Consider the following 15,817-nt stretch of genomic DNA (forward strand, 5'->3'; position numbering starts at 1 on the left):
TGAACACTAACAGTGTCCATCTAGATGTAAATTTTGCAGCTCAGATACATCGCTATAGCATATATATCCTACGGGGTGCACAATCCCATGAATTTCTGTTCATTTTACTCAGAGAGTAGGAAGCTCAGCACTTCATAGAACTTAGCAACGGTTTTCTTGGTCAAATAATTTAAAGTGTACTGGTAGGTTAAAATAAAATATCTATCAAGGACAAAACAAAAAATATGAAAACACTATGATCTCTTTCAGGAATGCTGACATTAGTTTGTTCTGAAATGAAAGAAAATCTTGTTTCCTCTGCCTAAATGCTGACATTTTCCAGCACGGAGCTAATTAACCTCTGAGCTGTTTAATGCATTGACTCAACTTAAAAAAAATTCTTTCAATCTATAAGGCTTTTTCCATACAAAAATGTATGCTGGTCCCATAAAATATACAAAGCAAGATTAATTATGTAGTGCTAAATCGCTCTCTCTTCTGTGTAGCAATACTAGGAAGTGAAGAGGGGCATATAAAGACTTTTCCCTCTCATCTCCCATCTTAGCGGCACTACAGGATCTATGTCTGGATCAATCTAGCCTAAGAATTAGGGGTCTGGCTACCACATTGTCAGACTCAACACAGTCCTAAGAAGGTCTAGCCACGGGATGAGTGCAAATGCCTGGATTCCCAGCAGGTACTGCACCTACAATTCTCAAAACTCACAGGACAGCGGTGTTCCTTCACAGCCCCAAGAAATGCCTTGTGGCTCAGTACCATGCCCTCCTTGCCTGTAAGAGATGGCCAAGTGGCCCCAATTCTACCTTCCCATGCCTACCCTGCCTTCCTTACCTTACAGACAGAATTTAAGAGAAACTCAGAATCTGCTAAGGAAGTGCTAAGCACACATGTTGAGTTTCTTCACAATACTGGGACACCACAGCAAACAAACATACCACACTTTCATGCTAAATTTCATTTAAAAGCTGATGAAGGAGGAGTGAGACAAAAACTGTAGGAAGGATGAGTGGCTATTGTTTTAAAGAAAAACTAGTTGCAGACACAGATCTGAGACCTAGGAGAAACACATTTCCCTCCCTCGCCCATTCTCTGTTGCAGCAGTTCCCAACCTGCAACATGGGCAGCCAGGACTGGTGACCTAGACAGTACTCAGCCGTCTTGACTTCCCAGCCTGCCAGGGAAGTTCAGGCAGCTGAGGAGTTATTTGGAGAGAATGGATGGTGCAGAAGAGAGGGAGAGTGTATCCCAGGCTCAGGCAGCAGCAGGAGCACAGCAATGATCAACCCAAGCAGAGGAGGATGGAGGCAGAGCAATGGCAAAGGTGGAGAAAAACCTTCCAATGTGAGGTAAGAAGAGGGGTACAAAGCACAGGATGAAGGGAGGACTATTGGTCCCTTCCACATAGTGAATTCTTTCCTTCATCCTAGCAGCTGAGTAGAGCACTTTCAAAAGGCATTGCAAGATTAAACTAATTTCGAGCTCCTCAACGAATGCAGTATTTAACATCTAACGGATGTGATTACAAAAAGTTTCACTGTTTATTTTACCTCTGATACACACAAAGCCATTGTAATGCTTCCCAAATTCCAGTATGGTCACAGTTACATACTATGGAAAACAATTTTGCACAGAAGTAGCCTCAGCCTCTGGCCTACAAAGACTGTGATTCACTAGGATTTCTCCAAACTCAGAAGCACTCATAAGCCTATTGCTAGCCCCCTTGCATCCGGCAGCAGCTGACTCGTTTAGCTATCTTTCAGCAGCCCACTGCTTGTCAATAAATCACTGTGCTAATTCCTGTGACACCTCCTGTGAAGTGCTTTGGGAATTGTGGCAAAGATTTCTGGGCTGCCTCTGAGAACCAGTTGTGAATGGCTGACTCTGGGCTGACATGATGAAAAAAGGTTAAGCTCTTCACCCAAGCAGCGTCTTAGAAAGATTCATTGTGACTCCAGCAATCCCTTTTCTATAGAGCAAGCCTATGCTCTGTATCTGCCTGAATACATAAGGGAGTTGACATTTGTCTTCTGTGTGGCTCACGTACTTAAGTCTTCCTCTCTTCTCATTACCCGTGAAGGGTGATTACATTTCGCATGGAATATCACTGGTGATACATCACACTTCAGGGCTGTGTTTCCCCCCCACCTCTAATGGGATCCTGTGGTTACTTCATCTTTTTCCTTTCCTGAACACTAAACCTCCCACAAGTCTGTGTGTTAGCCACCAGTCTCCCACCAAAGAAGAATAATGGGACTCCTACTGAAGCTCATTAATAGTAAATTATTTTCTGTTAGTGAAGATGATTTTCTCTGTGAAGTCTCTGAAGAGCCATGGACTACACAGCAGAACACAGCCTGACCCACAATTGATTTAAATACAGTGGTTTGAAGGAAACCTCAGACTTCAATAATGAGCCATTAAGAATAGCTATTTGTATGGTGCCTGTCTGAACACTGAGAAAAGGAGAAAAGGTAGAGTCTTTCTTCCCTGACCGGTTCATTATTCTTTTCCCATCAGATGGTCTTCAAGTGAATGTTTGCATCAGAGGTCTGAAGCAGCAGACAAAAGCTAAGTAAAAAAGCTGTAAGTCATAGAACTCACATTTTATTGTAAAGAGCATGGATTTTTTGTAAAAGAAAGCTAAGGCATTTCCTGGTGTTTCTCAAGACCATCTTATGTGGATGTAACAAGAAATTCCCAGAATAAGCAGATGCCAAACAGTTCAAGGTCACACTGTTTCTACAGGATAGACTCTTCTGTGTCTCTATAGCTCTTCTGATAGTTCTTTATGACACTTTTAGGTTGTAAAAGTTTGGGCAGGGAACTGCTATTTGTGGGGGGGGGGGAATTTGAATCAGTCTGAGCGAATTAGACATCTGAATCCACACTGGAATTCAAAAGCTACAGGCCAAGCATTTAAAAATCTTAGAAGAAGATGCTTAATAAAAACATGCAGACTATATCCCAAGTTTACATCTGTATACATAATAAATATAATACTGAAAAGGTCAACTTCCATATCAAACAATATTTTCTGGCTTGTGCCATGAAAATGCATGCTCATTTTTGCTATCTCAGACCTCTGACTTCTCCTAGTAGGTACTACAAAGGAAAAATAAGAGAAATTGAAAGCTCTTCTGTTCAATCTCTCAAAAATAAAAACTAGCGGATGGCTGCCTTGTGTTTCATGGATGCCCCTGCTAGCGCATGGGGTATCTTGGAGAGCTAAACTCTGACAGCCTCAGTCCTGGTGGAGGATGGTAGGGCATCAAGATTGCTAGAAAGTGAGACATCCAAGACACCCTGGAGTAGCAATCAGCATGGCAGGGCTACCTTGAAGTTAAAGACATGGAGCCCAAACCTGGGCTCCTTAAAACCTCTAGGAAGCTGAGGAGACCTCACTACCACAGCCCTGAGGTGACAGACTGCCCAAGCTCTGGTGGCAGACTGTCTGGGCTCTGGTGGAGCATGACCAGAATCCATGTCTTCACAAAGCATCTCTCTCTGCCCAGCCTAGGCATCTATAAACAAATTTGGTCAGAAAACCCCCAACAACCTCTAACCAGGAGCTGTAGAGAGAACAGAGCTGCTGTTTTTACATAGCTGCTTTTTCAAAGGAGAAAGTTCAGGGAACGAGAGAAAGCTGAAGGATATTTCAGGCCACTCTGAATGTGAACCAAGCAAACACCACTGGCTAACAGGTCAGTCTGGGGTGCAGGGGAAGGCCTGACACACACGTACCAGGAGTAAAATGCACTCTAAAGTACGCAATCTCCATTACAGGCATGTTTTCCAAAACAAAGCCCCTAAGACAAAAAACCAAAACCAAAACAAAACACACAAGGTTCTCATTCACGACAGAAAATAGGTGGCACTGTTCCTGGTTATTTGACAAGGGCAAGAAAAGAGAAGAGGCACAGGGTTACCACTTTAGTGCTTTTACTAGCTGCTATGTAACCATGCTCCACTGCTGCAGTTGAAGAAGGCGCCAGAAGTCAACTAGCATCCAACCACAGAGCCTCCCACAAGCTGTTGATCTCCTGCAAAAATACTAGTCCTCCATTCATCTGACCAAATGAGAGAAAAAATCCAGAGCTGGAGAACACAGTTCTTTAATAGGAAACTTATCCTCTGATAGCTACTGTCAAAAGCAACTTCTGTTTTTTGCAAGGAAGCTGCTGCTGGGACTTTACCAGTTCAGCAGCAGTTAAAGGTAATCTCAAAGAATCCCTCAGCAAATTGTGAAGTGCTCAGGCTGATGAACAACAAGGTGTTCAGGGACTGAACTGATCGTTTCAATTTGCATAATACTAGCAGCAAGCAGCGCTTCAGAATTATTCTGCTGTAATTCACCTGTTCCAGAAGCCAGGCAAAACCAAGACAGAAAAGAATCTTCAGTAAATAAACCAGACCTGCTAGTATTTCATTTGTTCTGCAGCTTGATAAGAATGAGTGCAACAAATCTGACAATAAAAAGGAAAATAAAGTTGTTTATTATATTGTTTTTCTACATACTAATAAGGAGCTAGGGGTATGCTTTGACTGAACATAGTAGTCAACAGGCTCTGACTCTTCTCTGACAGGCCTAGTTCCTTTATTATTTGGAAAAGGACGGACACAAGTCATTCGAATTCTACTCCCAATATATCTGAAGGTGGTGCCACAGTTAACCTACCTTGCTACATCGCAGCAGCCAATACGTTACCTCTTCCCCTTCACTTAACCGACAGTTACAAGTGCGCAGCTCTCACTCCAGAAGTAGCAAGTAATTCATTCAAAGGCAGGAATAAATCCTTCTTACCCATCCCTCACTTATATTTTTAACAATATTGCCTTCAAAATGCAGCAAATCAATTTTTCCCCTCCTTATTGTCTCCCACACTGCCTTTTCAGAGTACTTTTAGTTGTTCTGATTAAAAATTTACCTCTTAAGTACCATTGAGTACACAGCGCATTTCTTGATTACAGTCCTGTATAATTCTTTCAGCCTGCCCCCATATCTTCCTTACAAACGAAGACATGGAGGCATAGCCTTCCTTCTGTTCTCCTTCTACAAAAAGAAACTTTAGTACAAAATTTCTAAAAATCATGCTCTCCCTGGCTCCAGCCCCATTTTTGTGGCAGGACCTGCCAAGCAGCTACACTTCACCTACAGACTCTTACTGAGACACAATCCTTCAGAAGTGCTTCTGCTAGCTTTGGGCTGTGACATCCTCGCTGAATCAAGTGTATGCCAGCACTAGATCTACAGACTTTGAAAAGTGTGACTAAACTCTTTGTCATTGTGGTCTCCAACCCTTTTTCTGATTACCTGTGTTAAGGCATTTCAGTTTTACTCAATTTTTAGGTTGCAACCTGTCCCGATCCAGTATCGGGAAGGTTTCATTATCATCCCAAGGACAAGATTAAGACCCCAAAACCGGTCAAATGTCGTACAACCTTTTAACTTTATTTTCAGCGGAGTGGGGAAAAAAGGTGGGGAAAGGCGAAGGGGAGAGGGGAACAGGGTAAGGGGAAAAGATAGAGAAAGTTGGAAAAGGAGAAAAGAAACTGGCTACCGCCACTCCGAGTGCGATGGTGTTCCGCTGACTCCACTCCAGATCTTCAGTCATCGCAAACAAGGTCCCCCCCCCCGCCCCCTTCAACCAGTCTGCAGTTTTCACAGGTTCTTGCCCCGCCTCTGGGAGGTGCTTCCTCGCTTCCCATGCAGATTAGCTGTCATGTGCAGTCCGCCCTCCCGGAACCTTCCAGAAACGGGCTGGGGGCAGCTGGGGGTCTCCTGCTCATGCGCAGATGGCAAATGTGTACGTGCGGTTCGTGCCAGACGTGTTGTTCCCCTAGAGGCGACCTTCTGCCCTTTTCGCGCCCTTTTTCCCCCGTGGAGGTGCACGAGGTTGTTTACCTCGCGGTCGGCTCCCGGGGGCGCCAGCACGGCATTGCCTGACACACCTTGGCAGTGGCGGCTCTGCAGCAGCAGCAGCAATGTCGAGACAAAATCGCATTTAGTACTGGTTCTCTACACAACCCTCATTTAATATAGGCCAAATTACTTCTTTCTGGTCTCTCCACTTGCCCTTATCCTTATCATAATGACATGAGATAAAATTGAGTCATTTGTTTTAAAATGGCTGTTACATCATTTCTGGTCTTTAAATGAGGAAATTCAGTTTACTTTCTACTATGTTACGTACATCACAGACTCCATGTTCCGCTTCAAGGCCTCTGTCAAGTTGCTGCACAATTACCCAGTATTTTCTGTATTACTTTAGGCATGTATGTTTTTATTATCATTGCTGGAATTCCATTTGTGCACGGTCACAATATTACTTTTAAAGTCTCAGAAATGCAAAATACTGCTCTTACTGGAACTCTGCGGATGGCAGCAGTTTTGATTTGCTTACTTATAATAGGCAGAGATCTTTCTACCCTTTGATGCCATTCAGCCAACCTTCTTTATCTCTCTGAAACCTGTTTCCTTTCTGAAACTGGAGAAGTCTTGACACTGAAAAGAGGATCATTCTGTGATTTAATTTCTGAAAAACATCCATATCCATTAGGCAGATTGCACAAGTTGAGTAGCAGAAGTCCTGAACTTAGAGATATGGAGAGTGCAGCACCCTTTGCAAAAAAAAAAAGAAAAAATTACTAATTTCTGTTCTCCCTTCAGTATCAATATAGTCTAAAAGATCCTCTTTGTTTTTGCAAATGTTTGTTCTCTGGAATGTTCCAAAGGGAAATACGTCAGCCATGAATCCTTATTCATCATATATTTGCACAGCATTGCTTAAAGGTCCTTAAAGATCTCTGAGGATTTGAAAGAAATAATTCAGCCAGGTAGCAGAAACAGGGGCACTACCTTCTAGTCGCACAGTTCAAGCCATATACAAGAACCGACAACTAATGGCAAATCACAGTGAACTGACTTTACAAGCCACGCATAGACAAATATGTTCTGCTAATCAAAGGTATACAAATCCAAATGTTTGTGGCCAATGCATCAAGAAGAGGACAGCTTAAATCTGCAAGACAAACTGTGGAAATTATTTTGCTCACTGCTAAGGAACAGTGTTATTCTACATGCCTTGCAGATGCTCTGATGCTGTTCTTGCCATAACCTCCACAATTTCACTCAATTTCTTTGGCATTTCAGCAAAATATTCCTGGAGACTGGGTGCATTGCAGCCATGCTGTGCCTTATTCATATTGAATGAAGTTACACCCTGACAGCTTCATCAGCACAAGCCTAATACAACATTTAGTTTCCAAGAATATCCTAAAAATAAGGTGACCGTGGGCCTTACATTTCCAGCTGTGTTCTGTACTAAAGCTCTGCGATGGCCTTTTGCTGTAAGGGCAAAGGGAAGGTATCAACAACAGACAGGATTATCCTCTGAGCTGTTCAGCCTTGTGTACTACTCGTTCTCTTCTCCATCCTCATTTCCTGAATGCAGCATCCACATCTCACACACGTGCTGCTTCTTTCCTATCCAAGGGTCTCCTCTGATCCCAGATTTCCTGGTCTGGCTGCCAGATACAAACCCACTGACCAGCTGCCTTGGGTTCCCAGAGCGAGAGGGATGCTGTTTGGCACTTGGAGGAAGGCACCTTCCAACTGCGGGTACCCAGCCGCAGCTGGGATCCATGGCCATCTCCTCTCACCTGACATCTCACGCAGACACACATCTGTAACATAGACAGACGTGTGATGATTGCAGCCACTGGAAAAATCCATGTTCTCCATTTAATTCAAAACCCTTAATTCAAAAGGAGAGTATGGGGCAGGAGGGCTCATTTGGAATAGCTGGAATGAAACTGAGGGCATGAAATTCTAGTGGATCGCAGGACTCTTGTTGATCATCCCTAAAATTATCCTAGTTTTCAGACTCACTTTTACTGAAAGTTACCTACCTTGCCTTAGTTGCTCATTTTGCTGCTTGGAATGGAGATTTCCTTGCTACATAAGGTCTACCTGATGCACTGAAGAACAGGATTTTAGAGGAACAAGAGAAATCAAGAGAGGTAAATATAGAACTGTCCACATACCCAAACTACTGCTAGTACTTTGTTCTCTAATAGGAAGCACCTACTTTTTCCACCTCAGACTAAGATATGACTGGAATATAAAATAATTTCTGCTTGCCACATTTTACAATTGATCTAGCCCCACTAGGCTGGCATCCATTACAATTAGTTTCAGCTGTCAGGAAAAAATAAGACATTTTTACAGACTAAACTGACCCGAAAAGGTTATTTTCTGGAGAGCCTTTTTCACATATCTCATATTACCCACTTTACCTCAGTGCTGTGTCTTGTTTAGTCAAGTTTACGTTAGGTGCATTTAAGCTGGAACAGTTCTTAATTAACTTAGCACAGTAACTTGCCATTCCCCTAAATCTTAGCTTTCAGCAGTGAGAATACTTCCCGCTGTATCTTTAATTGCCTGTGCTTTCCTGGAAGATGGCTCAACATCATCAGCTTACAAAGAGGATAACCAAGAAACACAACATCTCTTCTTTCTTTCAAACAGACATCTCTTCTTTGTTTACAGATGGGAAGGCTACGGCTATTTAAACAATTACTTATCTCATGGTTTTTTTTCTGCTTTTCCTTTTCCCTATATAGGAATACATCTCACTGCTAACGTAAACTGTAATTGCTACATATTGCAGCATGGTTATCAATCTGATGCCTAGTAGAACCTTGAAAGGTCTCTGAAGCACAGAAAAGTCTGTAGATAACTATACAGTATGACAGAGACAGCCTTTATAAAGTATATGACTCAAAAGACCTCTTTCTATGCTCTAAACCAGCTTTATTTATTTGCATGGCATTTTCTCTTTTCTAATCTTTATAGTTCTGTAATTAAGAAAGGTAGTTTAAAAAGGAAGACAAGACTTCCACGTGTCCTAACTCCTCTCCCCTTTTACTTGCATGAAACTGGCATTTTTAAAGGATGAAAAAGTCTGAATTCTGGAATCCAATTCCAGAAGTGATCAACTACAGGCATGAACTTATTAAGCTGCTTCACTGTCAGACTCTACTTAAAAGTAATTAACATTCAAGACAGGAACACTGCAGACTTTCCTATCCTATACACTTTTTCTCCATCCTCCACCCGAATCACTACAAATTCAAGATAATGATTACAAGCATCTAGATCCATAACATACAGATCTATAACAACACTGAGGGGTTTTTTATGTTAATTTCTGTGCCCAGAAGCTTTTCTGTAACACTGAATTAAAGAAGCCACTGTACCATTCATTTAACAAGACAATTATCTTGGAATTAAGACTAAGCAGAATGCTCTTCTTTTCAAAGAGTCAGTCCTACAAAGGCTTTGGAGAACAGACAAAAACAATTTATACTGCTTATGTCATCAGTCTGCAACACCTTAGCAAGTTTTGCATGTGCACACCCAGTGGTCTAAGAAGAAAGGGCTGAGCAACCATTATGGCTAACATCAAAGGCAGTCTTTATCTAGAACTCTTTTTTTTTTAATGAAGTAGATCATCTCCTTGAAACTACTGTTTTTAAATGGTGCATTTTAGAAGGTTTCTTTTTATTGTTGTTGTAGTTGAACACATTAAGAGGACTACCCCACTTCCAAAACCACCCATCAGTGACACCCGCTGAAATCCTTTCGGCCTGAAGGTTAGAAGTGTTTACTCTGTCCAGTATCATAGCAGACTTACATGTTTGCTGAAAAAGGGTTTAATGGCTTTAGAGAAGGAACACTGGGCAACATTAGGAAAGTCCTAAAATTGTGTGACAATTCTCAGGGAGAGATGGTACTTCTCATTCATTTGCCCAAGTTGCAGAGGGAACTGGAGGTGTATTCTTTGCACAGGAAGAAAAGACCTTGTGCTTATCAACTGTCACACTGGTACATATACAGGATGTGTCAAAGTATCTCAGAACAGAAAATACATATACTAGAAATCCAGAATAGTGAATCTGAATCCTATCCCCACCTCGCCACTCCACTGCTATGGAAGATACTATTCAAATTAGAGAAGAGGAGCACAACCCACTTAAGGGGTCAAAAAGAGGCAATTCACACACAGAGAACTGAACCTCTTCCATTCCTCAGTCGGCTGCTGGGAAGCCTCCTCTGCTGGGCATGCAAAGGTTTGGGAAGGCGGTTGGCTAAAAGCAACTGGGACCTTAAAAAGAGCTAAGCCATGAGTGATGTGGTGCTGCTTGCTAGGATCTCCATGTGTAAGTGGATTCTTCCAGTGAGTTGCAGCGGTGATCACAGAGCAACACTGCTGCTATTGAAGGCATCAAGGAACAAGGTTTCTCCAGTCCTCGAGCCTCAGTAGAGCTGCTCACAATACACATGGGATTTTCCCCGAAAGAGGACATGTAACATTAAAGATGATCATCTGCTTGGTAAAAACCAAGAAGACTACATCTAGACAAAAACTGGCGATGAACACACAGATGCTACACATGCAGTAAATGTTCAGCATGACAATGGAAAAGACCAATTCCAAAAATGGATCATTTTTATTGAAAATTTTGATGTTGATTCTACTGTATCTATGTAAGCAGCCTTCAGTGTCGAGGTACTAGTGCTAAATGACTCTACGGTGCTGTTCAAGTGATAATAAAAAGTCATTCATATCTGCAAAAAACTTACTTCTCAACTTCTCTGTGAGATACAGTCTTGTTACTCCTTACAATGAAGTGCACTCATTACCTTATCCTAGCCTATACTGCTCTGCTGGATGCTCTGTTTTTAATTTAGTTATTAAACTAAGATCCTCTCACATCACTTACATGTGAGGACCATTCAGGAATTAATGACTCAAAGATTTTAGATGTCCACAGATATTCCACTGGCACTTCTGTTTCAGTGAAAACAGTCTCCCATACATAAAGGGAGACAAAAAGGCAAAGAAAAAAATAAATATTAATCCACAGAATCACAATGAAAATTAGGCTGGAGAATAATCTATCCATCTAGTCTGCAATGCACACCAAATTCAAAAGAACAATAGGATCAAATAGCTTTATGCAGGAAGTAAAAACTATAGGTGCTAGAGCATAACATGAACCATGCTGCACAGTTTGGTTCTCTACTTGCCTTCCTACAGCACCAAAAAATAAAACCCACGAAGAGGAGAGATTAATTAAAAAAACAATTTTAGAAAGTTGGTTAGCCAGCAGGGTATTTACTTCTTGATTTGGAATGAGCAAATTGAAAAAGAGTGCATATGCAATAGCTGATATTTGTCACTGTTTGAGACAACTGATAGTATCAGTTGGACAATTGACCTTTGCACCCAGAATTGTCACATCAGTGCTGCTATATTGATAAAAAGGCATTCTGCAGTCTGAGAGATTGTTAAACAGCATAAATATGTTCAGAAATAGGAAAAAATCTATTTTTCTCTCTCCACCGAACATCAACAATAGTCTTCTGTAACCAGTCATTATTACCCCTGACATTTATAGGCAAGGTCTGCTAGTGGATGAAAACCAGAAAAAGAAAGGAAGAGAAAACGGACACAAACCAGTCAAAGAACAGAACATGAACATCAGATGTCCTCCGGATAAGAGTATGATGCACTGACAGATGCATTCAGAAAGGCAGTTGTTCACTAGCACTGTGATTAACTAGGTATACACATTGGGATTGCACTGTGAATACTGTAAGCTTGGCACTAACACAAAACTGAAATTCTAGATAATATTTTTAAATAGAAGTGTTTATTCTTGAGAGTGTGGAAGAAAATGTTTTGGAGCAAAAAAATGAAATGTACAAACACCGTAAACATCAAGAATTTCTTGCTATACAGCACTAAAAATATTCTGACAACATGGAGAAATAAGTCAAAAATTTGACTTACTTTGGATGGGTAAATTCATCCAGTAGGACAACCTTTTCTATCAGGTCTCCACCAATGGTTCTGGCCAAATCATAGAAATCATTTTTAGAGTACGTCTCTGAAGGCAGCCAAAAGGAGATGTCGTTGATCAAAGGTGGATATTTGCTGAGTGGCTAAAAAAAAAATAAAAGCACATACCTTTATAAATGGCTAGCTTGGGTAGGAATATCTACAACTCTATTTTAAACTTGTGTAATATACAAGATACATATTTTGGAAGATTTTCTGAAATCTATTTTGAAGTGCAGTCTGACCTCAGAAACAACCGAGATGCAAGACTATTTTAGAAAATACCTTTTAAAGATGCCCTCTTAAGCACTTTGCTTCATTCAGAAGAGAGACACTTCTGGCTGCCATTTACTCAAACTCGCTCAATCTTCAATCCTGTTTAATAATCCTCATTGCTAACCAAAATCTTGTAGATAAACAATGAGGATAGCGCCTTCTTTCCTCTTTTTTTTTTTTTAAACAGGGCTGAAGTTAGTGGTGCACTCAAGAGTAAAATTTGGCTTTGTAGTTAAGATAAGCATTAATTCTGTTAACTACCTGTGAATAAGAACTGTATTTAATTACCTCTTTTCTAGATGTTTTGGCTCAGAGATTGTGAAAGGAAGGAGTAAAAGAAAGAAGTTCTTTTGTTTGCTAAAATCAGCATTTATGACTGTGAATACACTATGGGATAAGAGCTATTTAAAAGGAAGAGATCATTTTAACATGATTATTCACTGGGTAGAATTGCACTTTTTAAAAGCAATTTTAAGATTTTTCACAAATTCAAAAATTCTTTTATATAAACAGGATAATTCTGAATTCTTAATATAACAGGATATGTTTATCATTTGTAATGTCCAATTCAATGCTAAGAAAGTGTTATAAGTAAGTACTTTCTTATTAAAAGGTTACAATAAAAAACACAGGCTTAAAAAGAGGGATCAGTTAAATTTCCCAGTGTTTTTAGGAACTTCCAAACATAACAAAAGAATATTGCTCTCAGTATAATTATTAATGGATATTGCTGTCAGTACAATTACTAATTCCCCAACTACCACAATGTATTGCTATGCATAAAGTGACAACCATAGCATCTTTGCTACAGACAGAAAGGCCTCATCTTGTGGTCATAACAGTGAAAGTTATTTGCAGAAATAGGAGGAGAAAGAAAACAAGACAAATATTTATTTTTTCAGTTTTGATCAAACTTCACCAGAGTCAATGCGCTTCAGATCATGCCTTTATTGACACATTTACCCCTTCGATGAAAAGAAGATGGTAATGCTCTTTTTAATGCTCTTTTGGTCACACACTCTCTTACTTCTGCCTTTCCATTAAGGTACTGCAGCTGAAGTAAGTAATTTTGCACAAGATTGTTGGGGTCTGCAAAAGAAAAAAGCTTTTCTTATTTTGTCTATATGTATGTGACAGCTGATGTTTACACCATGGTCCACACAGTATATCATCTCATTCAAAAATGCATTCTATGCCTGGGAATGTTTTAGGATGGAACAGTGAAATCCTAAGTGCGTACCTGCTAAAGCAATAAACCTGTTAAAAAGGCAAATTTAGAGCATGCCAATTTACACAAATCCTGTTCTTACAGTGTAAACCCTTCAATAAATATCTGATAAGGAATACAGTGCAAGTTTTAAATTAATAGCCCTCCAGTGAATTAAACTGTGAATCACAAATGATTATCCAACTTGTTAAAGGAATAAACTTGTCAAATGAATTCATATCTTGTACACCAAATTCAAAAAAAAGCACACAATAAAGCCATCATAGAGGAGATCTTGATGAAATACCAAAAGTTAATGAATTAAACGTAAACGTCTTCTCTGCTCCACCGGAGTCACAGCTGTAAATGCTAGAGATACTCCTCAACTAACAACATGATACATATGTTAAAATAAATAAAGTTATAATCCTGTAGTAGACCCCTCCATTTCACCTCACCCTAGTCTACCGCTACATTTACCACTTCTGAATTTCAGTAACCTCCTGAACATATGTCAAAGCTTGCAGGGACTAATACAAAACTTTCTGAACTCCAGCTTCAGAACCTTTAATTCTTCAACTAGAAGATGTGGCTTATGAGCCTAAGCATGACCACTCAATTTGGGTAAGTGGCTTTTTTCATTGTTACAGGTATTAAGGACACTAAAGAAAAAGAATTACATGCTCAGGTAACTCAGTAATATCCTAAAACCTGAAAGAAGCACAGTAGTCACAATCCACAGTGAGTGAGTATTTGCCATCAATCTCAAAAGCAGTGGGTTGTGCCAGTCACATGAAAACAGCACTCCTTTTCCCACTTAAACTGAGGTGTACACAGGGATCCAGCATGGCTAGATCTTGCAAACTTACCTTAACAGTCTGACTTAGGTTAACAGGGCCAAAAAATACCATGTCAGCAAAGTTACTCAATGATGTAATAATCTGTAGAATCTGGCCTGCTTTCTGCATTATCAAGTCTATAAGAAAACTGTTTCACTGAGTCAACCCGTAGCATTACTAATTTAGATACAGAATTATTGCAATTCTGTGTGGGCGTGCATGTGTGTATATGCTGAAGGGGTAAAGTAGACTGGAAGAACAAATGCTTGAAACAGTAAGCATAACTTTTTTAGTATTACGTACTAACCTTTTCTCAGAGAATTATATAGAAAAATCATTTATGGTAAAAGACAAGGCAATAATTCCATATTATTCTTGCAGTTCACCACCTGGCCACAGTCAATATCATTGTAGTAAGTCTTGTATCAACACTAAAGTTAGTATATGGATAAAATTCCTGGCTCTCAAATGTATTGATCTGTTTGTTGTAGAGCTACATGAGCTACATAATTATTAGCTACATCTAAAAAACATGAACAGGACAGGACAAGAGTCTCCAACTAGCAGGTCAAAATGAAGTTACTAAGATTATATTCAGACACCCGAGCAAACCCATGCTGTGTTCCAGCAGATCCCACTGCCATCCCTGTCCTTTTTTAAAAACTCACCTGCCCTTTAATAATGGAGTGACCTAAAGCCCGTTGACTTTGATCTGTTTTCAGGTTCAAGCAAACAGAAGCCCCAAAGGCTGTTTCCCTCTGAGTCTAGAGACATATCAGAGGCTCCTCTTGAAAGCAATGTGCTCTTTCTGCTACATTTTTGTCTCCGCTGTCATTTCCAGCCACCAGTTCCAGCTACCTCTCCTCACAATTTTGGTCTGCTCCAGCAAGCCCTGCTCTCCAAAGTTAACAGGAGTTAACTCTGACCCCTGCGCGCTGGCCCTTGACTTCCAGCACACTCCCCTAGTCTGCAATCCAGCCGTCTCTAATTCCCCAGCCTTACCACCCCAATTAGTTTTTTTGTTTGTTCATTTAAGGTTTATGAATAAAGCCAAAAGGTTCAGGAAAAGGTACAACTGATATCACCTGCACAATGCTGGCCGGCGTTGGCCACACCTCACAGACAGCGCTGCTGATGCACAGCCAACTCTGCACCATTTCTTTGGCCTCATCACAGTTTTGTAGATGCCTGTCACTACATTACATTTTCTGTCTACTTTCCATTTCAAATATTGCAGTGCACTCTCTTAGCCACTCTTCAATAGCCTCGGAAAACAAAAGAGTGCTTTCCCGGTAATTACACTATCTGTAAGATTCTACTGAGCTCAAGTTGTAGGGGATATTGCAAATAATGACATTTTATTTTTCAATCACCCAAGTTGAAAGAATGTAGGGGTACTGAATTACTAGGGTTTTTTATAATAAAACAGAAGCTTTTTGATGATCCACGTTCAATGATGCACATTTACCAGTTATAAGCCACACATTCTTCTCTGGCTGTCCATGGTTAATAAACTAGACAAGTACTTAACGACTCTGCAAACTATTCTCTCTCGGGATGCTAATTTTAGTTTAAAAAAGAGTAGCTGG

The 15,817-nt window shown here is 40.4% G+C and overlaps 1 protein-coding gene across 6 annotated transcripts in view; it reads right to left on the reverse strand.

Annotated features, from left to right (window-relative positions):
- Positions 1 to 15,817, reverse strand: part of FARS2 (phenylalanyl-tRNA synthetase 2, mitochondrial) — a 260,985-nt gene that overhangs the window by 73,810 nt on the left and 171,358 nt on the right. For 4 of the 6 annotated variants that reach the window (XR_003261437.2, XM_026114904.2, XM_026114900.2 and 1 more), the window contains one exon: positions 11,859 to 12,010. The exons of 1 other annotated variant lie outside the window; for it this stretch is intronic. Coding sequence is in view for 4 of the 5 variants with exons in the window: in XM_026114904.2 (XP_025970689.1) it covers positions 11,859 to 12,010 (152 nt within the window). In the remaining variant the exon portion in view is untranslated. Of the gene's footprint in view, positions 1 to 5,425; positions 6,619 to 11,858; positions 12,011 to 15,817 lie in introns of those variants that run through there. One more of the 6 variants, XM_026114903.2, reaches the window with a different exon arrangement.

This window comes from Dromaius novaehollandiae, chromosome 2 (assembly GCF_036370855.1).
Source record: "Dromaius novaehollandiae isolate bDroNov1 chromosome 2, bDroNov1.hap1, whole genome shotgun sequence".
In the NCBI taxonomy this organism is placed as follows: Eukaryota; Metazoa; Chordata; class Aves; order Casuariiformes; family Dromaiidae; genus Dromaius; species Dromaius novaehollandiae.